Source organism: Mastigoproctus giganteus, chromosome 8 (genome assembly GCF_048544385.1).
Source record: "Mastigoproctus giganteus isolate SK-2022 chromosome 8, ASM4854438v1, whole genome shotgun sequence".
NCBI lineage: Eukaryota > Metazoa > Arthropoda > Arachnida > Uropygi > Thelyphonidae > Mastigoproctus > Mastigoproctus giganteus.
Window position 1 is genome coordinate 70,496,302 of NC_143582.1, and position 27,860 is coordinate 70,524,161.

General features: G+C 35.8%; 1 protein-coding gene across 2 annotated transcripts in view; it reads right to left on the minus strand.

The window, feature by feature from the left end:
• Sec24CD (COPII coat complex component secretory 24CD) overlaps positions 1–27,860 on the minus strand; it is a 334,964-nt gene that overhangs the window by 273,754 nt on the left and 33,350 nt on the right. For both annotated transcript variants that reach the window (XM_090380568.1, XM_090380567.1), the window contains exon 2: positions 22,054–22,188. In XM_090380568.1, coding sequence (XP_090236694.1) covers positions 22,054–22,180 — 127 coding nt within the window. In that variant the 5' untranslated portion in view covers positions 22,181–22,188. The remainder of the gene's footprint in view (positions 1–22,053; positions 22,189–27,860) is intronic.

Below are 27,860 nucleotides of genomic sequence, written 5' to 3' on the forward strand. Positions count from 1 at the left end.
GGAAAAAGATTAAAAATCAAGTTCTCAGTATTTGGATCTTCTGACTAACAAACAAGATAAAATTAATGGAATTAATATATTATGCAGCAGGTAGCATGTGGGCCTTGGAAGGGAAGTGAGGGACCCCCTGTTTAAAGGGGAAAAAAAATAAAAACAACAGATTTGTGATTCCAAGGTAACGGGGGAAAGAAATAGCCATTATAGCCATAGAAATATATATATATATATATATATATATATATATATATATATATATATACAGATGAGAGAAAAGTAATTATAATCATTTAACCCCCATACTTAGTAATAAGAACTATCTAAACTAGGGAAGCTAGTATAAAAGGAATAAGATTAAAAATAAAGTTCTCAGTATTTGGATCTTCTGACTAACAAACAAGATAAAATTAATGGAATTAATATATTATGCAGCAGGTAGCATGTGGGCCTTGGAAGGGAAATGAGGGACCCCCTGTTTAAAGGGGAAAAAAAATAAAAACAATTTGTGATTCCAAGGTAACGGGGGAAAGAAATAGCCATTATAGCCATAGAAATATATATATATATATACACAGATGAGAGAAAAGTAATTATAATCATTTAAACTAGGGAAGCTAGTATAAAAGGAAAAAGATTAAAAATAAAGTTCTCAGTATTTGGATCTTCTGACTAACAAACAAGATAAAATTAATGGAATTAATATATTATGCAGCAGGTAGCATGTGGGCCTTGAAAGGGAAGTGAGGGACCCCCTGTTTAAAGGGGAAAAAAAATAAAAACAACAGATTTGTGATTCCAAGGTAACGGGGGAAAGAAATAGCCATTATAGCCATAGAAATATATATATATACACAGATGAGAGAAAAGTAATTATAATCATTTAAACTAGGGAAGCTAGTATAAAAGGAAAAAGATTAAAAATAAAGTTCAGTATTTGGATCTTCTGACTAACAAACAAGATAAAATTAATGGAATTAATATATTATGCAGCAGGTAGCATGTGGGCCTTGGAAGGGAAGTGAGGGACCCCCTGTTTAAAGGGGAAAAAAATAAAAACAACAGATTTGTGATTCCAAGGTAACGGGGGAAAGAAATAGCCATTATAGCCATAGAAATATATATATATACACAGAAGAGAGAAAAGTAATTATAATCATTTAAACTAGGGAAGCTAGTATAAAAGGAAAAAGATTAAAAATAAAGTTCTCAGTATTTGGATCTTCTGACTAACAAACAAGATAAAATTAATGGAATTAATATATTATGCAGCAGGTAGCATGTGGGCCTTGGAAGGGAAGTGAGGGACCCCTGTTTAAAGGGGAAAAAAAATAAAAACAACAGATTTGTGATCCCAAGGTAACGGGGGAAAGAAATAGCCATTATAGCCATAGAAATATATATATATACACAGATGAGAGAAAAGTAATTATAATCATTTAACCCCCCCCCCCCGCACAATTGGCGAGTGCCAGCCAGAATTTTTCTCACAATTGGTGATAGCAAGCCATCAATGGAATTACAGTTAAACCACTAGAAAAAAAAAAAAAAAAAATCTCAATAATATGTTGTCATTATAAATAACACTGGTCAACACGTAAAACATCATGATAAAGAAATACTCAAACTTGATTAAAATTTGTCGATTGGCTCTTGTTTTCAAATCAGTTGGAGTCTCATATTAGTGAGTTACTCTACATTATCAACTATGGCTCTCGGCAAAACACATGGCAACACCAGTTTCAGTACCACCAAGCTATTATCACATGATCGGCAACCGTTGCCTCGCTCTTCATCACATGAAAAGTTGTTGTCACCTCAAATGCATCTTCAACTCTGTTGCAGTAATCCTCGAATATGGCTAGGTACTGGGTAATTTGTTCTCAGTTAATAGGCCCCATAATCAATTGAATAGTCCGGATGGCCTGCTATGTATGTGGAGAAGTCACATTAGCTCCAAGAAAGCATCCCTTAACTAGATTCATAAAAAAGGCCTACTTGTACTTTGGGTGTAAAGTAGGTGAACAGGAGTAGAACTGGGTTCCATGCATATGCTGCACTACCTGATCATCAAAACTCAAAGCAGGGTGAATCGAAAGGGACATTTTATGCCTTTCGCAGTGCCCATAATATGGAGGGAGCCAAGAAATCACGTCAGAGACTGTTACTTCTGAATGGTGCCTCCTATTAGTAAAGGGATGACAATGAAGAAAAAGTGGACAGTGATGTATCCAAATATACCATCTGCAATTCGCCCAGTGCCCCACAGTGAAGTACTACCTATTCCTGAACTATCCAACCATTTTCAAGGGATCCACCATTTTTTCCAAACCTTTATTCTTGTGAACCACATAAGATCACAGAAAGTGAGTTAATGACCTCATCAGGGATCTTGAACTGCTGAAGAATAAGGTAGAGCTTTTGGACTAGAGGCTACACAAAACAGTGGATTCTTTTAGTTCATTCTGTGAAAGTGACATTTCATACTCAAAATAAAGACCATGATATATTCTATCAAACAAGGTGAACTCGCTGTTTGTAAGGATGTTGAATGAACACAAGGCACATTTCTGAAGAATGGCAACTATTTATAGATTCCTCTAAGGTTAGCCTTAAGGCTGTATTATTACACAATGGAAATATGCTGCCTTCAATACCTCTTGCATATGCCATCCACAAAAAAGAAATATATGTGAACATGGAGAACATCTTAGGCATACACTATCAGAAATATGAGTGGCAGATATGTGGTGATTTAGAGGTAATCGCCATTTTATTAGGATTACAAAAGTGTTACACTAAATATTGTTGTTTTCTCTGCAAGTGGGATAGTCATGCCAAGGATATGCACTATGAGAAGAGGAGTTGGCCTCAATAAAAATCATTAACACCTGGAATGAAAAATGTATTAGCATTGAACCTCTGGTAGATCCAATTAAACTTTTGTTTCCACCACTCCACATCAAATTGGAGTGCATAAAAAAATTTGTGAAGGCTTTGGATGTGAACAGACCTGCATTCACATACAAGAAAAGTTCCCAAGACTTAATACAGAGAGGATTAAGCAGGTATTTTCATTTGTTCACAAATAAGACAACTTCTCAAATACAAACAGTTCAAATGAAATCAGCATGGAAAGGCTTTTGAAATGTTGACTGGTTTTCTAGGAAATGTCAAAGCTGGCAACTACAGGCAGCCCGTGGAAGATCTCATTACAAAAAACTGGGGTGCAATATGTCACTGAAGATGCATTTCTTGCACTCACACCTGGATTTCTTCCTGCCAAACTGTGGTGCCATCAGCGACAAACATGGTGAGCGCTTCCATCAAGACATTGCAACGATGATACAAATATACAAAAGCAAATGGAGTGCCGCTATGTTAGCCGATTATTGTTAGATGGCAAAAAGGGATGCTCCTGAAGCTGAATACAAGTGAAAAGAGAAAAAGTCTTGTTTGATACAGGTAGGTTTGTAGCTACATCTTACTTGTATAAATATAAAAAAAGCTACTTTTTTCGAAGACAAGAGCCAATATGCCAGTTTAAGCACTATTTCCGTGTTTAGCACCCCAAAATCTATAAAGTAAACTTACTTTCATGCCCGTAACAAGATATGACTCAAAATTTGTTGTTCAGTGTAATTTATATATAAGTTCATATATTAAATATTTTTATGATTTAAAGGTATTAATTGGATTTTATCTTGGATAAACCTAGAAAAGCTTCATAATATGATATGAAACACACAACTCTTTCAAAGCTATGTTTTGAAAATAATTTTGGAATAAACAGATATCTGTTCAAATTTATTTTCATTATTATAAAAGCATAACTGAATGGCAGATTGCACAATTGTCTTTTGCATTGTCATCTGCCTCGTTTGTTGTCTCCCAATTAATAAGGGTAATTAGAATAATTATTATTACCCAAATGTAAAACCATACACCTTTAAATGCCTTTCAGATAATTTCAGAACCAAATAATTCACCTAGATCTTGTTGAAGCAGTAAGCCTTAGTTACAACCCTCACCTCCTTTTTGTCATCAGTAAATTATTTTCTTACTATCATCAAACAGACATTTTATTTTTATTTCTTTTTATTTATAGCATCTTATGTAAGGCAGCTCCCAAACGCCAGTTCAACTCTGCCGTGTTACACTATGATGTTACAAAAACTCTGCAGAAAGGCCAGAAATGTGTGTAATGCTATGTTTGTGCCATGTATGTGTTTGTTATGTTTATTTGTTTCTGGCCATTTTGCTATCAGGAAGCAACAAGCACCAGAGTGGTGCGTCCTGATACCTGTCTACACTGCAAGGAGGCGAGCAACAACTGAGCGCGAACCGCAGCAAACCTTGAGTGTCATGTACTGAATGTCGAAATCATTCAAAATATGAGCAAATAAAATAAAATTTAACAGTAAAAAAATAAAAATCAGAAAAATTAAAGATAAAAATCAGTAAATAAAATAAAAATAAAATTCGGTAAAAATAAAGATAAAAATAAGTTAATAAAATGGAAAAAAAGAATAAAAAACATAATAATAATAAAATTTTTAAAAAATTTAAAAAAACATCCCGCACCAGTGTAAGGTGGTGCCAGCAGATGACCCTGCCTCAGGACCAGCCTGAGGTAACAGGAAATAGAAGTCAAGAAGACACAGTGATGTCACTCAGGCATCATGCAAGTTTGTTAACCAACTGTCCAAGTCGAAGATGGTGGTGAAGATGGTACTTGAGCTAAAAATAATGGTGGTAGCGACAGTGGTGGTATCACGAGATGGTGATAATAGAAATGCTGGTCTGGACTGGAGGTAGAGCTGGAATAGGAGTAGTTTCTGAAATTGGGGCACTACTGATGATTTGCCCACATCTTGCAAAGGCTTTATGTGCAAAATCTTGCAAAAGATGAAATTTTTCTTTGGAGTCCAAGAGAGAAGACTCATTGCCTGGGGAGAATGGTTGACACACAGCAGACAGAGGCTGACAAAGATCCAAGTAATATGGACAGGTGAAAAGAACAAGCTGTCAGTCTTCTGGGCTGCCACAGTTACAGAGGGGAGAATCAGACAGGATAAACTTAGCAAGTTTAGCATGAAGCGAACCATGACCAGTTAAAAGAAAAAGAGTGTGGAGACTCTGACTGAACCATTTTAGAATAGACTTTTGTAAGGCAAAGGACACAGATGGAATAAACTTTCTTGTGACCATACCTTTTGAAGAAGAAGACCACTGATCTTGCCAGAGTTGAACCAGGTGGTTCCAGCAACGAGTTTTTTCGGTTTTAGGATCGCAGTGGATATTAACAGTGAAGTCTAAAATGTCAACTCGAATGGCATGTCTAAGGTAATAGCAAAAACCTCAATAAGCCATTTGGAGATCCAGAGGTAAGCAACTATTTAAAACCTGGAGTGCAGCTGTCGGCGCAGTGCGACAGGTATGACTCATCATTAAGAGCATACATCTTTGGATAGAGGAGAGTTTCTCTTGGATGGCAACGTTCTTAGTATACCAAAACCAGGCACCAGTGCCATGGGTACAAATCGGAACAAACACCACTTTGTACAAAAGACGAAGGGTATGATGGTTAATACCCCAGGATTGATGCGAAAGATGGACAAGCATAGATGTATACGTGGCTATTTTATCATGAAGGTGCAAGATATGTTTCTGGAAGTTTAACTTACGATCTAGAATAATACCCAAAAATTTATGTGAGTCAACCATGGAGAAAGAACAACCAAAAAGTTTAACAGTCAGAGGTCTGAAAATGTTAAGGTTGCCCTTAAGATAAAGAAGCTTAGTCTTGTTAGGAGAAATGGTAAGTTTATTAATAACGGACCAAGAGCACAGATCATTCATAATGCTACTGGCAGTACTTTCCAAAGCAGCACAAGAATTACCAAGGACAAGAAGGGTTAGATCATCAGCATATGCTATTTTAGAAGCATTGCATGTTGAACAGAGAAGCCACTCATCTAGAACTAAATCCCAGATGAGTGGACCAAGCACTGAACCTTGTGGGCATCCTCGAGAGACAGAACGATTAAGTCGCTGAGTTCCAGAAATGACTTGTACAGAACGGTGGAGAAAGTAGTTGCAGGTTAAGTTGTAGAGTTGTGAGGAGCGTCGAGCAGCCCTGAGGCGAGCAAAGAAGCTGTCCCACCAAAGGGAGTCAAAGGCTCCAGAGAAATCTACGAAAATAGCCATAGCATATTTAAAAGTGCAGTTGTTACTGTGGAAAGAAGTTCAACCAAGGCCTCAGTTCCACAGCCTGTACAAAAGCCAAACTGGTCAGAGGACTTTAACGAACGTTCAGTAAATAGACAATCTAGATGGGCAGCAATAAGTCACTCAAGAGTTTTACCCAAGTTGGACAATAATGCAATAGGACAGGCCTTAGCAGAAATAGGAGTACCACATTTGGGAATTAATTTTAACAATGCCGTCTTCCAAAGGACAGGAAAAGTTGCCTTGTTCAAGCATTTATTATACATTATGACAAAGACAGATGGATAGTTTGTGTAGTCGCTTAATAAAAATGCCCTTGAGGTTATCAATTCCAGGACAGCTATTATTATTGATTTTGGAGATTGCCAAATTAACGTCTGCCTGGCTGAAGCAGGGAGTGGATTCAGAAGTAAGATAGGCACTATTGAGAGATCTAATTTGTTGGTGAATAGGAAGATCACAGCAGGGGTCATATGAGGGAAGAAGTGCATCAAGTATGGCATTGACAGTGCTAATCAAAGTCAGAGTTTCAGCATTGTGATAATCAACAGTTTTTTTTTTTTTTTTTGTTAGTTGTTGCTGCATCGGCTTCTGTGGCCATATTGCACCTCCCAAGATTTTTGCATTTTCTACTCTGATTCAAGCCCGAGGCAGGATTCGAACCCACAACCTATGGGTTGCCAGGTAGGCACTTTACCCACCTGGCTAGCCCGGTCAGCTGATATGATAATCAACAGACTGGTAAATTTCTGGAGGGTGAACCTTGTTTCTAGAGAGACGATGAACCAGACCCCAAGGGTCAGAGTTACCTGAGGTTAAAACAAATGTTCTCCAAGTGGATCTTTTACAGTCCTTTATGGCCTTGGCATATTGCTTTTTGAGGTTGCGATATTCATTTTTTAGCTGCTCAACGTCTGCAGTTGGCCAGCTCGTACAGTGTCGTTGGAAGGACCAGCAAGCATGAATCACACGACGGCATAAGGTGGACAAGTCATGACTCCACCACGGCGTTGGATGTTTACGGTTTCTTTAGGCAGCACTTTCCCTCTTAGCAGCATGAGAGCAAGCCTTAAACAAAGCATCCTGGACATACTTTGCATAGTCGGATGCAGAGTAATTAGCAATAGGATTCATCACAGAGTCCGTGAATGAGAACTGAAGAGCATCATCAAAACGAGGCCATAATATACGTTTAAGGGAGAAGAGGCGAAGGTCCTGCAAAGGAAAAGACGTGTCTGGAAAGGAAGACTTAATCACAAAGGTAATAGCTCTGTGATCATTAGAGCAAATGGCGCAGTAAACAGACCAGTCAGAAACAGTGGTAGCGTTGGGATATACAGTCACAGTTATGTCAATATTGCTCTGGAGAGAGCAATACTGACATAACAAGACGGGTCCTCATTAAACATAACAAAGAACCTAGTAGTGAATCCTGTAGAACTCCTTTTAAACCCTGGTCCAATTGCCATTTATAACCAGCCATTATTATTATTATTAGCTGTATGGTGCAAGGAAGTCTGTGGTTTATGCTACACCAGCCAGAAAAAAAAAAAATTTCTGAATTACCCCAAGCAAGAAAGAGAGAAGGGAATCACCAAGAAAGAGAAAAATGATGATAGCCAGCTCAGGACCCCAGGTGTGCCAAGCCCATACTCACCAGATATGAGCCCCTGGGGTTTGTCTCCTGTCACTTAATGTTGTTGTTGTTGTTGTTATTTGGTTTTTAAGAGCATTAGCAACTAAGGCCATATTGCTCCATGATATGCGGTGGTCATTCCCTGACCTTTTCGCATCCTCCGTATTTGGTGGTGACGGGCTCGAACCCCGGTCTAATCAAGAAGCGTGTGCTACGCACCGCTGCTCCTTCCCACCTGGCTACGGAGGCGCCTCTGTCACTTAATACTAGAACTGCCACAACAGTCAATTTGACTGTTTGCCTACTTTAAACTGTTGCAGTTTTGCAAGCTTTTTAACTACAGAAGTTTGAGTCCATGACATTTCCTAACTTTCCATTAACTAACAGCATGCACAATTGCAAATAATTTTGCACATTTTTCTTTTAGCTCTACACCTAAAACTGCCAAAGCAGTCAATGACTGTTTGTAAAATCTGATAAACTTAGCTAATTTTTATAAGTTAATCAAGTTTTTGCATTTATTTACCTTGCGACAAAACATTTATGATTTGAATCATCCTATGATTTGTGCAAGTACATGCTCAGATGCATATGTCCATACGTCTGAGCATGCCACTTCAGGTCTGAGCATGTGCAGGAGTCACTACTATATATTGTTGCACTGTGCCATTTTAGTTTAGTCAGGGTGAAACTTTATATGTTGAAAGATATTTCAACAATTTTTACAGTGCTAGTTCGACTGCATTACTAAAATGTGGTGATCTAGTGGTCTTACCCAAGAGCAAATTCAAAAATGTCTAGAGGAATTAGAAAAGATATCTGAAAATGAGTCTGGATAGGAGAGTGAAGATAAATTTACAGAAAAAAAGTGAAGAATGAATTCTTAATGAAAGATGCGAGGAATCTAGTAATAGTGAAAATAATACTTCTGATTCTTATACATCAAATGATACTGTAGATGATAATATACAGCAACATAATTGTAAAAACTGTCTCTCTTGGTGGGCAGCAAACACATCAAAATCTGAGCATGTTACAAAAGATGAGAAGTTGTGATCTTTCAATTGGACATGCACTAACAAAGGAACATAATTCAAGATAACCCTGGACCAACTCCTTATGCAAAATGGTGTGTGTGTGTGTGTGTGTGTGTGTGTGTGTGTGTGTGTGTGTGTGATAAGTGTATTTCATTTATTTGCAGGCACTTCAATCATAAAACTGCATACTGAAATCAAAGTGTGAAGACAAATGAAAGATAATAATTGGTCTATATCCATTGAAGAAATGCTTTTACCACTGTACTTTTAGCTTTTCATGATAATGTTTTTCAAGTTTTTCATGATAATGTCATGCAATAACTTTCATCAAATTAAGCAGTTAATAAGATTTGACATATGTTCTTCAAAGAAGGAGAGTCTAGGAAATGATAAATTTTCTTTAGCTTCAGAGATATAGCACAAATTTACTTCTAACTATAAAGCTGGCTATATACCAGGAGCAAACATTACAGATGGGCAGTTATTTCTAAATAAAGCTAGATGTTGATTCACTCAGTATATGGCCAAAAAACCAGACAAACTTGGTATAAAGTTTTGAGTAGCAGTTGACACAATTTCAAAATATATACTGAATGTTTTCCTTATTTGGGGAAACACTATATGCACCCAACTAATCAACCACTTTCCGAATATATTATACTGAAACTAACAAAACCTTTTTTGAATCAAGGTAGAAATGTAACCACTGATTACTCCAAAAAAAAAAAAAATAATAATAATAATAAATAAATAACAATACTAGTATAGTGGGAACTGTGAATCGTGCTCATAAAGAAGTTCCAATAACCGTAAAAGAAAGGCAGAATTATATAACACTTCAGTTTTCAAACTTGATGACTGCACTCTGACAAATTATCACATCAAAATAAAAATATCATAACCTTCAGTACACTTCATACAAGAGTAGCAATAAGTAAATGGTACAAAGAAAGAAGCCTGACACAGTATTATATTACAACAAAACAAACTATGGGATTGATGTTTTACACCAAATGGCTAAAAAATATTCAGCAAAAGTAGGTTCATGTAGATGGCCAGTTCACATCTTTTATAATATATTGGATCTTGCAATAATCAATCCTTGGATTATTTACAAAGTGACAGGGAAAGTTATGAAGAGAAAAGATTTTATATTAAATAGCTGAAGGACTCAGAAAAGAATAAATAGATTCACAGAAAGCAACAGCTCAAACCTCTCAAAAGGCATCAAATGTCAAATTAAGTGATGCAAGGCAAACAAAACTACAAAAATGTGCACTGGGTGAAAAAATATGTGGAAAGAGTAGAGGAACTGTTAAAAAAAAGTCATTTGTTTAAATTGTGCAAATTAATTTTTAAACTTCAATTTATTTCCTAGACAAAAAAAAGCTGTGGTCAAATTTCTGCTATCAGAAATATTACTTTTATATGTATTACCATACACACAACAGTATGTACTGTTGCCACTTACTTTATATCAATTATTAAATGTTGAAAACAACTTGAGTGTATTCTATGTACAGCAGTCAAAATTACTAGCAATAGCAGTATCAGGTATTTTTGCTAGGCAGCGGTTCCAATGTTAACCAACTTTTTTGTTCAATATAGTACCTTTCCACCAGTGACACATTGTTCCAATTTATGGAAAAGCATTCATGTGAGATGGTATCAAATGCATCACTGAACTCTACATATACTATGCCAAAATTATTCTTTGCAGGAAATTTTCCTGTGACAAACTTATTAGTTTACTGGATGAATTAGGCATGATTTCACTTGAATAAAAACTCTTGCTGTATTTCTTATATAATTCTATTCTGTCCAGCTAAGCATGCAGTGCTTCCTTAATTATTGATTCCATAATTATTAATTTCATTCTTGAACCACCTTTGTAAATTGGAAATACATTTGTGCATCTTGAACTTGCTGGAAATCAGTAATGGATGGTTAAGGCTGACAGCTTAAGGAAATTCAAAGGTCAACTGGAGAGACACCTTATGAGAAAGGAGCCAAATATGTTGTTTATTTTATTATTTACTTACTGTTCATTTTATCTTTTTTTTTTTTGTTTGGCCAGTGCAACTAAAGCCTAGGACTTCCTTGCACCATATGGCTAATACTAATACTACTCAAGAATAGAGTTTTTAACTGGAAAATGGAAGAGACTGACAGTTTAATCTTTATTTTTTGTACTTGTAACATTTTTAAAAGTAATGAAATGTATTAATTTTCTGAAAAATCAATTTTTTTTGCTGTTTTTGAAAACAGCATTTTTTTTTAATATTTAATTTTTTTATTAAAAACTAAAAAATTATACAAGTATTGTAATCCAATAAGAAAAGATAAAATGTTGGTATATTCCAAGAGAATTTAAAAAAGCCCAAAACTTTCAAGAAATTAAAAAGAAAGTTGTCACTTTTCAGGTTCTGGAGCCTCACACTGTACTACATTCTAATATTGTAGATGTTGATCTTCCCAACAACATTTGAGGGTGTTTATCATTTTCAAGGATTTAAAACATGTCACTACAGAATGCTTTTCATTTTAATTTGTCACTTACTTGTGATTAAATAAATAGAATAAAATAAGTAACAGTCTGTTTAAACTCTGGACAACTGAGACTAGAAGAGTTTACAATTTCATTTTAACTGTTTTATTGCAGCTAATATAATAGCATAACAGCTGACAACAGACTGTACACTGTTTGTGGTAGTGTACAGGTTTAATCTCACAATATGCAAATCTGCATCCATACAAATTACCCCAGGACCACAGCCAGTTCTTATTGCTTCTAATACACGTAATTTGCAGGGTATTAGCGGCAGATGCCACTATAGCATTTTTATAAAACAGACAGTTGTGGTCTGTTGTAGTACTTTCTGGTGCAATGGATACTTAGGGCATATTGCACATCCCAAATCAATTGAGTTTACGTATGAGAATTGCCCAGGGAGCAGTTAGAAACAGGCATACATTTGAATTTGTTTTAAACAAAAAAAATGCAGAGAGATTTGCTTCTTTACCTATGATACAGTTGAGAGACAAAGGTTCTTGCAGATCTGAAAGGAAACTGAAGTGTATTAGTATGGTGCAAGGAAGCCTAAGGCTTACGCTGCATCAACAAAAAAAAAAGAAAAAAGTAAAATAATAACAATAATAAAATTAAACAGAATAAATAATTAATAAAAGAAAAGTAAATACACAACCTATGCATTTCCCTTCTCCTATAGGTAACTATCGAGCTAATGTTTGAATTTCCCCAAATTGTCTGCCTCGACCACCCATATAGCTAACTTATTCCAGCAATTTATAATCCACTGGTTAAAATAAAACTTCCTGCAATTCAGTCTAAACTTCTCCGTAACTTCAATTTATGGCCCCTATTTCTAGAATCATTTATAACAGTGAAAATTTCATCCTCATTCATTTTACTTTTGCCTCTCAGAGCCTTAAACACCCCAATCAAGTTTCCTATATGGTGCCTAGTTACCAAGCTACGCAATCCACATATTCCAAGCCTTTCCCCATATGGATGCCCTTTTGCTGATCTTGCCAGGGGAGTTACCCATCTTTGCACCCTTTCAAGAAGCTTGATGTCTTTTTTTTAAGTGCAGTCTTCACACTTTAACACAGCATTCCAAGTGTGGCCTAACAATAGCCTTATATAATGGCATTATGAGGTCCTTATCTCTAATAGCAATTGTTCCATAAATCATCGATAGGAGACCATGGGCCTTCCTTGCAACCTGTTTACAATGCTCAGAGAACTTCATGTCTGACGATATCATAACACCCACGTCCCTTTCCTCCACTACCAGCTTAAGTTCAACTCTGCCAAGTGTACAAGTTATTTTTGGGTTACTGTTCCCCAGGTAATCCACCTGAGGAACAGTAACTCCGAAGCAGCTCTGCTTGGCAGTGATCATTAACTACTTCAATCTTTATATCACCTGCAAATTTCGAATTCATGCCTTCTATTCCTTCATCAAATGACATTTAAGGAAGTCAAAAACAACAGTGGTCCCAATACTGATCCTTAGGGAACCCCCCACTTTACATTAACCCAATCTGAGGAATAATCATTTATCACAGCCCTTTGCCTCCTGCCCTGAAGCCTTCCTGCTATCCATCTAAAGATTTTCCACAATTCAAACCTGTACTAGCTTATAAAGTAACCACTCATGTGGGACCGAGTCAAATACTTTGCTGAAATCTAAATAAACAATGTCAAAATTATTCACTAAATCCAGCTCAGGAGCAACCCTATCAAAATGGCTAACCAGATTTGTTAAACATGATTTTCCCTTTTCAAAACCATGCTGCATATCCTTCAGAATTCCATTTCTATCTAAATGATCCTGAATTCCATCCTTAATCATTGTCTCCATGATTTTCCCTACTGCTGAAGTTAGATTAAATGGTTGGTAATTTCCCACTACCTCTTAGAACCACCTTTTATGTACTAGTGATACATTGGCACTTTTTCAATCCAATGGAATCTCTCCTGAGTCCAGTGATGCTCTCATAATTAGTCCTAATGGTTCAATGCACTCACTTGCTGCCTCCCTTAGAATTATAGAGTATATGCCATCAACCCCAGGAGCCTTACTCACTTGTTGGCTCGAAAGGTTTTTCATTAAATAATCACGTAAAATTTCAATATCATTAATTACATATTTTTCAACTTCACTCCAATAATTTCTCATTCACATAAAGAATTTTTTTCTATAAATATCAATGCAAAGTAACTGTTGAATTCATCTGCAACATCAACTGGAGTATCTAATACTATCCCACATCCATTACATAAGGGTCCTACCTGATTTCTCCTTCTCTTTGCATTTATAAATGTGAAGAATTCCTTATCCCCACTCTGCTCTCTTTCCTAGTGATTTCTCATAATTTGCCAGCCTAACCTTTTCTGTGGCACTATTACCAATCAATTTGTATCGGTTATAGGCTTTAGTACTTTTTATTTCTCTGTAACTTTTCCATGTCTATTTCTGTTCAAGTAATCTGGCAACTTCATTATTCACCCAACTTGGAATCCTCCTCATGGACTATTTTTTTAAATGGTATATACACATTCAAGGCTGCTGTGATTAATGTTTTAAAGGTATGCTGCAATTTAATTGTGTTCGCTCTGAGAGATATCCATCCAATTAATGGAGGCCGTGTAACACCTTAAGCTTTCGTAATTTCCTTTCCTGAAATTATAACCCATTCCTTTGCCTTTAACTACTGCTACCTCCCCCCCCTCTCTTTTCATCGTCCACCGTAGTACTCCGCAATCACTTCCTGCTAATGGTTCCTGTACTGTCAGCACTATTATGTCATCTGGAGCATGGGTGACGATCAGGTATAGAATATTCTTTTCCCTTACTTGTTGATACAAATAACAATCATCTAGTTGATTTAAAAATTGTCCCCCATGTGGAGTTTCCTTCCCATTTGATCCAATCAATTAGAGGCAAATTAAAATCACCCATAATAAGACATTCACACTCACTTGCCCATTTTATTTACATGTAGAGGCTCTCATAATCTTCACAATCACCTGGCCTGTAGATGACTCCTACTCTCATTATACTTTTGCTTCCAACTATCTCACACCATACAGATTCTACACCCTTGTCCTACCCCGAAACATTTGAATCTGGGAAAGCTTTCGTCGCACTCAGGCTGCTTTTGATAAGAAGCATGACTCCACCACCCCTTCTATCTGCTTATTCTCCCTAAATACATTGTACATACCATACTGAAACTCATCATCCCCTGTCTCCGGGTGTCACCAAGTTTCCGTAAGCCCTATTATGTCAGCGTTACTTGTCCTAACCAGCAGTTCAAATTCACGAATTTTAGTGACGACACTTCTGACATTACTGTATAAACAATTAAGACAATGTTCTCATATAGTTAACTACCCTGACACACCCCTTAAAGTTATTTGAGCTCACTTCATTGGCATTAGCGAGCCCACTCATTTGAAATGTTTCTGCCCTCAGAACATCTCGCTAATACGTTCTGTTGTGGTAACAAACAAGAACTCTTGAGGTATGTGCAAGTGTTACTTTGACCAGTATTATCAGATAAATGCATATCTATATTACCTTTGTCCTCCTCCAAATTAGCAGTTTCCCTGAGCCTTTAAGGCATCCTCAATAATACTGATAAAAACTCTTGCTCCACCTTTGTTTAAATGTATACCATCTCTACAAGAGATGGGAGCCTTGCAGAGTCCTTCAAGTCTCGAGTTAATCTACAAGGCTTTCAGCATATAATCCCTCCTATTGCACCTGGGCAGAATTGCAAACACAAACATTGTGACCTAACTTGTGGCATTTCTTCAACATGGTCCTATATTTGTCTAACAAATCATCAGATTGTGTGTGCTCAATATCATTAGACCCCACATGAATAATAATATTCTCTTTACCCCCTTAAAATCTGACAGTCTGTTGGTGACATCATTAATTGCTGCTCCCAGCACATATCCTGGTTCTAGTCCACCTATCCTTATTACAAAAAACATTTCACGTTTCCCTGACAATGGAGTCTCCTAATAGAATTAAGTCCTTTTGGACTAGAGCAGTTTGCACTTGGCTATTCTGTTCTGGGAATTGGATCGCGAGTGCATCACTTGGTAGGCTACTAGAGTCTTAGGTTCCTGACGAGCTCCCAGTTGCATTTTTCTCAAGGGCAAATATGTTTTTTCAGTGACTCAAATTCTTCTAGAAATGCACCAAACTTTAACTTTACATTGGTACACTCCATACAATAGTGAAAGGATCACCAGGTGAGCTATGATTGTCCACTAGGTTGCCTTGGAATGCATGCCACAGGTTCTGCAAAAGGTGAAACCATGACTCACCCAGAAATTGCTATTGGCTATATCTGCGAGTCATGACACTCTACAAATTATATTCGTAAAATAATAACAGAAGTTTACCTCAATATAGTACGTAGAACACTTCCATATGATACTCTCCAGAAATTAAAACGAAAACATCAAAAATCTTACATTAGAGTAACAAATAATTAAAAATCAATTTAACACAATTAAAAATCAATTTAAATTAATTTTCTTATTTTTAATTGTGTTAAATTGATTTTTAAATTATTTGTTACTCTAATGTAAGATTTTTGATTTTTTCATTTTAATTTCTGGAGAGTATCATAGGAAGTGTTCTATGTACTATATTGAGATAAACTTCTCTTATTATTTTACAAATATTGATAGCAATGTAGAACATATTGAGCATTACAGTTCTGGTTCATATTATCTAATATAAAAAATTATATTTGTAATACAGTAAACCCCCGCTATTCGCGGGGGTTACGTTCCTGAGAAATGCCGCGAATACCGAAAACGTGAATACTGAGTTATGGCTCCCATAGTAATAAAGGGGTTCCGTTTCAAAGTACGAAATATATAAGAAAAACTAGTCTAAAATTTTGTCTATGTATGTATTATATGTACCTTCATAATATGACTACGTACATAGACAGTACATTGTTAAATGCAAGCATATGGCATCAAAATGAAAATAAGAAACAATTTAATATTAAATGTAATATTTATTAGAAATTTCAAACAAATTTTTCAAACTAGCCCCTTTGCTAGCAAAAAAACTTATCCTGCCTGTGCTATCACCAGTTTTGCTAAAGTGTTGATAAAGGAGTTTTGCCTTTTCACGAATGATGAGTGAACTTAACGGAATTTTATTTTGAATTCGGTCTTCTATCCACAGATTTAAAGCCTTTTCCATTTTTTCTAATTTAACATCACGAGTTAGAGCAAATTTTTGAAGCAATTAGCGCGTTTTTACGGACACTACGGTGGATTTTTTCTTCCGATTTCTTGATTGATCGTACCGTTGACTCATTGATTTTATAATGTTTTGCCACTGAAGAGACACTTTCACCATTAGAAATTTTGTCTAACTCAATTTTATTCGCTAATGTCATCACCTTCTTTGATATTGTCACATTTCCCTTCTTATTCGTAGCCATATTTTTGTACGGGTTAGAAAGAACTTGTCCACAATAAAAATCACTTTCTTCCGTTAATATACTCGAAAAACAGTAGATTTATCACTTTTGTAAGCATATCAATTTATAAATTTATAAGCATATAAATTAAAAGCAAATGAAGAAACCTTCCATGACAAGCGCATAACACATACTGAATAAGGATTAGCGAGAAACATCCAAGTTCGCGATTTTGTTACCCCTCTCCCCCCCCCACCCACTGAGCGCTGTTTTGACCGGTAAAGATAATTTTAGCCACGCCCATGTTTTTTTATGGCAGAAAATGTTCACGGCGCTTTAAAATTCACATTTTTTTAATTTTATATTAAATCAGCGACCGTGAAACCGCGAATAGCGGGGGTTTACTGTATTATAAAAAAGTAAATTTACAAACCATTACGGGGAGAAAAAAAAAAACATCAAAATAAATTTTATTAAAGAACTTAATTAAAAGCAATAATCTAACCTCTCTAACCTATGCTCTCCCTTCACTTTAGACCCAATGCGAAATACATTCACTCACTACGAATGCCAATATTAAATATGAAGTGCACTGAGCATCACTTCAATTTTTCTCTTATTTTTTTTTTTATAGATTTTTTTCCTACCACAAAAAAAAAAAAAAAAAAAAAAAAAAAAATTGTGAAGGTAGTCCACGGGGGATCCAGATCTTTTGCTTCTCTGAGGATATGTAAATTGCAGCGACTGGAGACTAGGCACCTGTGAAGTGATCTGATTGAGGTGTATAGGCCTTGAACAGGTTGAGCATGCTGAATTTTGATGGGATGCTTCCACTTGCTCAGATTTCAAACCCAAGGGGGCATAAATTCAAATAGAGAAAAGACAGTTGTAGAATGGATGTGCGGAAATTTGCCTTTGGCCAGCAGGTGGTTAATTGCTGGAACAAACTTCCATCTGTCATTGTGGAAGTTGATAACTTAAATAAATTCAAGGAAGAACTGGACAAACTTTTAGAAGAAATGGTTGTGTGAATTTTTTTTTTTTTTTTTTTTTTGGCTGATTCTACATAAGCTCACTTTCTTGCATCACATGCCTCTATTACTATATTATCAAGCTGAATGTTCCAGCATTCTGTTAGATTTGCAGTCTGATACCAGTAGGCCAAATTGTTCTGGGTTTGTTTTCATAGTGGGTTGTCTACTTAGGATCATGCAGTAGTGGGCAAATAGGATGAATGGAGAGGCTTTTAATTTTAGCTGTAACAATCATCATTCCACCAGTGATTGGTATGCCGATGGTTTCTTATTTGAGACTGGGATGGCAGCTGTTGGTATCTGCATTGTGACATGATCAATGATGTGTCAATAGCAGAAGACTCAATGATGTCATCATCAACATCTTTCTTCTGATGCTGAGTGGAGGTTCGTGAGCCTCAACATAAACTGAGGATGGGCTATTCTACGAGAAGTATTGGATGGGCACAAAATGGGCTAAGGTGCTCTCCCTGGCTGAGTCATAAACAGGCACTCTGATCTAGCCAATATCTAATTAGGGACCTACATAAATGCAGCAGGGTATAATGATCAGCACCCCAAGATGTACTGGTGATGACTCAGAGTATATTCATTTTCTTTGTGCAAGTGATTCGTAGATTTTTGATGTGCTCCTGTAAGTTTAACTTCTTATCAAAAATTAGCTCTACGAGACAAATACTGTTCCTGATTGGAAGAATATGATTGGCCAAACATAACTCTGGTTCTGGATGCATTTTGTGCTTGATGCAGAGATGTACGACTGTAGATTTGTGGCTTGACAGTTTGTAACCATTTTGTGCCACCCATAATTCAATGTTATTTACGGATATTTGTATATGCTTCTCAATATAGTTCATATTCTGGGAATGGCAAGATATGGTAAGTTCATCTGCATAGAGATATGAATTTTTTTTTCTCTTTTCACTTTGTAACAATCATCATTCCACCAGTGACTGGTATGCTGATGGTTTCTTATTTGAGACTGTGGGATGGCAGCTGTTGCAGTTGTTGGTATCTGCACTGTGACATGATCAGTGATGTGTCAATAGCAGAAGACTCAATGATGTTATCATCAAAAGATACATGATTGAGAAGTTTTGTCCAGTCTGCTTTGGAAAATTTCCATTTTGCTTTTGTTTGTTTGGAATGGGTGATTTGAATTCTACATATCAGCAGATAATGATCGTTGTTTGGCAGATTGTCATGCACTGCCCAATGTATAGTTGGGAGGAGAATTGGAGAGCAGATTGAGAGATCTACTGCAGTGGTTGACCCAGTAGGAAAACAATGTAAGTGAGTAATCTAGTATTCAATAGTGTCACATTCTCTGTCAAGTAGCATTTCAATAAGCTCACCACATTTGTCTGAGACTAGAGAACCACATAATGGATGATGTCCATTAAAATCTATTAAGACAGATAGGAAACGATAACTGAAAAATAAGATTTTCGAGTTCCTGAATGTAAATGGATGGTTCGGTAGATGATATATTGAGACTACTGTCAGAGTTATACCAATTACTATACACGTGGCCACAGCTTCCAATGGTGTTTGCAATGGAATGTGCCTGGAGGGATTTGTGAGTCCACAAGTAGAGCTACTCCTCCATGGGGGCTGTTAGTGTCAGGTCAATCTTGTCTGAAGATAATATAATTCTTGAGTGAATTATAAATCTCGTAGGCACATGGAAGCAGGATTGTAATGGTGAATTAATTCATGAATATTGCTGCAAAAACCTCTACAATTCCATTGTACGATATGTTCCATTATTTTATTTTGGAAGTGGCAAATGAGTTGGTCTGCTTTTTGTGAGTGGGTTGTTTATATTAGTTGAGTTTTACTTTTCTTTTCTGGGAAAAGTAGGGGGACCCTGAGTCATTGCTTTTTTTTCCATATCATCATCAGCAGCAGCACATATTTCAAGCAGATCTTCTAGGTTGGTTGTATCATCTGTATCCATGCTTGATAGGTGTGATTGCTTCACCTCAACAGGATCTGATTTTTGCAAATTCTCCACTACCTGACAATGGGGAAGTCTGTGGGATGGAAATGTCAGTGGGGTATTACTGCTTTGGCCTACTGCCAAAGCAATAATAAAAGCAATAATTAAATGAGATGGATGCTGGACCAAGAGGATTGATCGAGCTCAGTCTGAGGTCAATGTGTCTGGAAGGACTTCTGTCTGACATGCTACTGATTGGTGACTATAAGTAGTAGAAACGTAAGTGAATTTTGGCATTCTTAATTTTACCTATTTTCTTGCTTCTTGGTAAGAAACTATTTTCAAATTTTATATTTTTGAATTTTTTTTCCCAACTATCTTTGGAGTATGATAGATTGTTGCCCTCACAATTAAGACACTAGAGTTGGTGCCTTGCATTCTGTTTGTTTATAAGTTTTATTCCCACAGTTTGGACATGTTGCATCTCCATGGCATGCTGTCTGGGAATGGCCAAATTTCTGGCATTTAAAACATCTTAGGGAGTTCAGAATATATAGCTGAATGTGACAGTTTAAATAACCTGACTGAAGCTGGTAGGTTTGGAGAACTGAAAGTTAAGATTATAACTAGGTAGGGACTAAATTGCCATCTTTTTGAATCATGATTCTTTATACCTGAGTGACTCTTTGACCTTTAAGTTCCTGAACTATTTCATCTTTGCAAAAGTTTAATAAATCCCATTCAGTGTTCACACCCTTGGAAGAAATGAGTGTGGTATGTGGTGTGACTGTGATCCCAATCAAGGATGTGAGCCGTAATAATAGTTCAGAGTCTCGTGAATGAGTGGTCTCTATTAGTAAATCTCCTGGTTGGAAAAGTTTCACCATTTTCAGCGAACCTGCAGCATTTTCAAGCCATCTCTGCATGATGAAGGGGAAGAGCTTGCCCACAAGTTGTGTTGACAGAGAATGTATTATTAGGAATGCTGGCGATTCCTGTCTTCCAGTATCCTTTTTCATTATGTTCAAGAGAGAGAGAGAGAAGTCATGGTTAGTTTCATGGTGGTCACTTTGTTGAGAGCTTTTGTGCTCTAAACATGTAAATTCATTGATTTCCATTTCTGCTTCTTTTAGCCCTGAGGGTTGGTTTTTTCCAAAGGTTAGAGGCCCTGCCACGTGGAGGCAGGAACAATGCCACCAGTGATCAAGTGGTTCCTGGCGTCAATAGAGTTTGAAAGCACAGAACCACTTGACGTAAACAAAAGAAAAGATCTCACTAGAAAAGAAATAAAACTATATCACTTTGGGATAGCACTATATTTGCTGGGAGAAAAATCACTTATCACTATCACTTGGCACTCAGGGCTAACGGTTGTGGAAAACAACGTTCATAGCTAAGACAGCATATGGATTATCTTCTGTAACTTGATGGTTGGCCTACCTCATTTATTCTACTGCTTTGTTGTTCATAGCAGGTCTACTAATTTTCTTAGTATGTTTCATGCAATGCCCAATTTGCACAAAATTTCTCTGCCTTTCACAGGCAGAGGGCCTGATAGGAGAATTACTGTTGTTGTTGTAGTATACACACAACCTTTTCAGCAATTTCCTCAAAACAAAACACTACCTGTTTTTCCTCTGTTTTACCACTTATAGTGTGCCCACAACAGTACTTCTATAAGTAACATATAACTGTTGGAACAAACTTCCATCTAGTATTTTGGGTACTTTAAATAAATTTAAGAAAAAAATAGACAAAGTAGTAGATAGAATGGAAAGATGAAATGCAACAGGGTTTTTCCCTTTGCTGATGCTGTATAAATTTGCTTTCTTGCATCATTTTTCCCTACTAATATTAACTGCAAATCAGTGAAAACAAAATGCAAAAAATAAAGTCAATCGTTTGAAGCAGCAATGCTACTTTGTAATTACCCTGTATAACAAGGAATAAAATTTAACCATTCTTAGTGTACTGTGAAGAAACTTGGTAATGTCAACAAACTGAGCTGCATAACTGCTGGTCATAATCATTTGCTTAAATTCTTTTGTTTTGAATTGATAGTTCTCTTAGAATCATAATAATAGTGGAGAAATCTATTGTAAATAATTTCATATCTGTGAAACTTAAAAGGTAAAGATAAATAATTGTGCTGAAGATTAAAAAAAAAAAAAATGTTAAGAATTTTACCTGTTGTAGTAGGAGTACTGTATCCATTAACAGTACTGTGAGGAGGAAGACCACCAGGAACACTTACAGGAATAGGACCCCTCATATTATATGGATGTGGAGCTCCATAGGGTTGAGGAGGATTCATGATTCACACTTTAAAATACATGTGTGTATATATTAGTAAAACAAAACAAAAGTAAAAATGTACAGGAACAGAAAAAAGGATAAAATGCAGTGGGTTATAAGTTAGTAATCATACTATAATTTAAAATTTTAAGCAAAATGTTATCACTGCACACAAGGATAACATTAGTAATGACTGATTATAAATAAATTTAATCAATGTTGATTTCCAAAATAAGACCTGTTGTTCTCTCATATCAAGGTTATTTATAAACAAAAGCTGCATTTCCTATACTTTGTTACATTTATTGTATTATATGATGTGGAAATAAAATTCCCAGTCTGTTCCAGTCATGTTGTTACAGTCATGTTCAATGGATTTGAAAATAAATGGAAGTGGTGTTGTAGTTCAAACTTCCTCCAAGAGATGGTGGTACAGAGATTATCCAGTACACTGACAGATTGCAAGTAACAACCAGTTTCATTAGTTGTGTTAATGTTCAGTGTCACGATTTTGCAATGGAGTAACAAACGAATATCAATTTTTTTTTTTTTAATCTTGGAAAATCTGCAACAGAAATGTATGAAATGTTAAAAACTGTTTATGGCAATAAAACATTAAGTCGCATCAGTGTGTTTGAATGGTATAAGCAGTTCAAAGACAGATGTGAGAATGTCTGCAATGACCCAAGAAGTGAACATCGGTCAACCTCTCAAAATGAGAACAGTCAGAAAAATGAGAAATCAGGGCAAGAGATCGTTTGACCCTCAAAAATGGTCAGCAAACCAGATTTGGTGGAAATAGCATCAGAGGTAAACCAAATAAATTCAGATGATGATAGCACAGATAAATTCTGAAGTTCCGAATTTTACACTAAAAAGCATACGGCAATGCATAATTTTAACTGAGCAATTAGAATTTTTTTTTTTTTAAATGCAGATCCTTTGACTGGAAGGAACACAAAGTTCAAAAGGGAGCTTCAAAAATGCTTTGCTCCATACCATGCAATTTACAAAGATCTTTCAAGCAAAAGATCCCAGAATACTCATATTTTAAAGAAAGCAGAAGATACACAAAATCTAGATGCTGCAGAAGAAAGTTCAGAAGTTGAAGATATTCTGCAACAGAAGAAACATTCTTGTTTGATTGTGCTTAGCAGCAATGAAGAGGAAGAAAATTAAATGAACATACATTAACTGACATATTATGTATCACAGTTTGTTCGACATTTGTTCAGTTATTACAATTTTAAATAAAAATTAAGTTTACAATAGTTATAAAAAAATGTATTTCTGTTAGCTTTTGGAACGTAACCCCCGTTTTTGTATTGGTTCATAGTCACGTATAACACATGATTTTATAGGAACCTAACCACCGGGTTATACGAGGGTTACCTGTATATAAAATCAGATTTATATGGATGGGTACATAAAATTATTATATAGGAACATAAAATTATTAAATTACATCAAAGCTTAATTTTTCTTGCTTTAGTGTTAGCAAAATTTGTGATAATTTCATTGAAATCTATTTTGCTAGCAAGTTCATGTTCAACTGAAAGGCGACAGCTATGATGTGCATTCTTGTCGTAACGTTGATCTGAAATAATTCTTAACAAGTTTTAAATTTATAAAACTCCTTTCGGCAGTGGCTACTGTTGTTGGCATTGTAAGGAATATTTTAAGAGCTTTTTCAATATTGGATAGGTTTCTAGTGACTCCCATTTAGGCAATACATTTAAAATATCTAAGTGAAAAGCTTGCATGGGGATTTTTGTTTTCTAATATTTCAATTATTTGGTGTTTTAAGCATTTGATTTAATTTTAAATTGGTTTTAAGTAATTTCAGGGTATTTTTCTGACAATAAAATAGCTTTAGTTTCTAAATCCTCACTTCTCATTGAATGGAATGTTTTGCCAGTCAAAAAATTAGTCTACCTTTTTTAGAGATTCAAATCTTTCAATTAACTGCATTATAATAGAATCAATTATTGAAAAATAAGATATTTTATTCCATCGAATTTCATCAATTCATCTCCAGCATGCACAGCTGGCATTTTTTTTTTTTTTTTTTTTCGTTTCGCCTTCCTCTTTTCAACTGGTACTATTTTCATTTTTTTTTTTTTTGCAAGTTTCCTCAATTTCAGTAAAAACATTATGAATTTTGTTATTTTTCTACATTATTATTTTTGTTATCTTTAAAATAATCTACAAGTCCTTTAATTGATATGGAAGATCGATAAATATCCAGACTTTTTTTTTTTTTTTTTTTGCAGTTATATGTTGACTATTTATCCTTTCCAGTATCAAATTCCACAGGCTTAAAAACAGAATAAACTTGAAACTACTCATTTGACAGTGTAATGATTTTGCACGAGAAAATGCATCAACAAGTAAATAATAATCTTTCATTTTGTCTAATTTAAAATTATTTATTCAAGTTGCCCATATACGGCACTTATGGTATTTACTTTTGAACACCATCTTGTATCATTATATCTCTTCAGGCTGATTTTTATGACTGATGATAGTTTTTCCATCTGCTAGTGGACGAAGAGAAGAGAAGAAATTGTAAAATGACTGTATAGTTCTGAAAAATGTCACAACATCTGCAATTAATGCTGGTGTTTTTTCTCTCCTGTTTTTTCTGTTGTATTTATAAAATTGATGAACCTTTCTTCAATTGTATATTTATCATCTGAAAATTTTACATACTGAATAATTTCTGTTAATTGGTCTATACATGATACATCTGGAGTGCTATCAAATATTATGCTATAATATTTAGCTATTTGGATTTCTTTTATTATTTCACTTAGTACTTTTGATACTAACAAATTAATAAATTCATTCTGAATTTCTGGCAATAAATAATTAGTGTGGTGTTTAATATGAGATTCCAGAGCATTTTCATACCAACATCAAATTGGCTGATGAATTTGATAGAGTATAAAAATATACCACAATTTTCTTTCTTCGATATTGATATTACTAGCAAGCCCATGAAATGCCAAATATTTTCAGCACAGAACAATATACATTTTAATACTATTTTCAATATATGGCACCATTTCGAAATTTAACTTCTTAGTTCTGCTTGTGCAACATCATCAATTAGTCCACCTTTTTGAAGACCCTTTTCTAATAATTTCCACTTTGTGAAATTGTTTGTGTGTTGTAACAATTCTCATGAAATAGAACATTTGGATTTAGGCGTTTTCAGTCCTTAAATCCATCTGAGCTACAAAATGGAACATTATTTGAGCCAGATACAAATAAGAGGCACAGAAAACAATATATTACATCTTTGTTTTTGCAATAAAAACCATTTTGTCTCTTTTTTTTCTTCCAATACTTTCATTTTTGTAATTCCACAAACATCGACTATTAGTGACAGGATACGTACTTAACACTATGTTCAGGACTATAAGAGATCTGTTTATGTGGATATTAAAATTCCATGTGGTTGGATCATTAATATTCAGATTTACATGTTCTGTATTAATATTATTGCTGCCATCCTTTTCTTCTGCCAACTGTTGTTTGTTAACCTTCATACTTTCTAATTCTTTTAAAATAATTTCAAATTTTTGGGCTTTTTCTTGGACTTCCATTTCAGTGGCATCATCATTTGTTTCATCCTCACTCAAATTATGTTCATTTTCACTTTCGGGTTTGGAGTGGCTTATTGTAAGCCAGTTTTGTAAACTAGCAAAAATTTTTTTTATTTTTTTTATTTCCTCTTTATGCATTCTTTCTATGCGATACTAATGTTCCCTTTTTCCCTTTGGTGGCATGTCTAAAATGAATTGGGCTTTGGTTGTTTTATTTAAATTATAAATCACAATATTAATGATTACTTGTTTGTATAGCAAGCACAAAAATACTAAACACACTATTTATAATGTCTAACTTATTCAGGATAGTAGAACTATACACGATGTGTGAATTGTGAATTGCTAAGCATTTGAGTGCACTGATGAAGTGGTCGCCTAATTGGTCCCTTCAAAGTTATGTTCTGGACAGCAAATAGGTCTATGCTGCTATGCATTCAGATTTAAGGATGCATGCAAGCTTGAATTGTCATCTGAAAATATGGATGAAAATTAATTTTCACTCTGCCCTATGCTCTCATCCTGATGCGACATCACCTAGGGGCACTATTTTGTCAGCTAGCCTCGGGTGTCAAAATAGCGTGACACAGAACTGATGTGGTCTGTCAGTAGTACCCTAGGCACCTGCCCCCAATGCCCAGCCATTCCTAATCATCTTCATGGTTCTTAGGTTCATGACAGACCACAGGAATCCCAAAATGCATAACATTTCTCAACCGCACTGTCACAAAAATTCAACATAAAAATGACAAGCTCAGCGAGGAGACCACAGCCTGTCTTTCTTTCCAAGGTTCATTCGAAATATACTTTTCCTGAGATCAATGATGCTGCCTCTGTTTCATTGGAACACAGCTGCTATATATATTATAGCAAATTACATTAGAATTATTTATCCATTCTCTTAATGCTATATTTGCAAAAGTGTAAAATGGTTAAAAAAAAAAAAAAATCTGCATTCACAGCAAAAAGAGATAAGCCAGAAAATTATAAATACACTGTTCTACCGTTAATGACTGGACACTTACATATCCATAATCAAACCTCTATTTAGAGACTAATAACATGTGCTGAAACCTTTAGCCTTTATAACTGCCTCTAGTATTGGTGTTTAAGGACACAAGGGCAGCTAAGGCAAAAATGTGAAAATAACTGCCTCTAGTCTCCATGGAACACTCTCCACCAATTTTTTATATACAGAGTGTCTCAAAAATATTGGTACAAACATTTAGGGGAGATAGGTAACATCTAAAAGAATGAGAATCGCATAGGAACCCATAATTGGAAACGTCACCATAAGTCGGTACACGGCGCTGTTCATCAGTTCGCAAGAGGGAAAATTTATGGTTTACTCATTCAAGCAGTAGTCGCCGCACGAAGAGCATGCATCGATATACGAACTGTGAGCTGACAGACATGCACCTAGTGTATGGATTAGCAGAGTGCCTACACGGTGTGTCCCCCATGCAGCACAACATCGCTTTGCAATAAATGTGAGAGCAGGTATGGTCGGTGACTTCTTAGTCTGCCCATACCTGTTACTATCCCGCATGAACTCCGCTAAATATCGGATCTTTCTTGAACAAGCTCTACCAGGGTTACTTGACGATGTTCCAGCAAATATGAGATGCAACATTTCGTTTCAACATGACGGGGCACCTGGCCATTATGGAAGGTGTGTTCGTGACCATTTGAACAGGCGTTTTGGGCATCGATGGATTGGCCGTGGTGGACCTGTTGCCTGGCCCCCACGCCCACCTGATTTATTGAGCCTTGATTTCTTTCTGTGGGGACCCTCAAATCTATCGTGTATGAATCGCCTGTGGAGATGGAAATGGATCTCGTGGCGAGACTCGTCTGCACTGCTGCTGCTACTGTCAAAGAAACTCTAGGTGTGTTCGACCGTGTCTGCCAATCCATGCTGCGTCGGTGTCACGCATGCATCGCATCTCATGGTGGAACCTTTGAGCATTTGTTGTAATGTCATGAAATGCATCCATCTCTTACTCCATTGTTAATATTATGTCAAATAAATGTTTCCCACTAATTACTGTCTTGTGTCATTTCTGCTTCTTGTGCCTCTGCTACTAC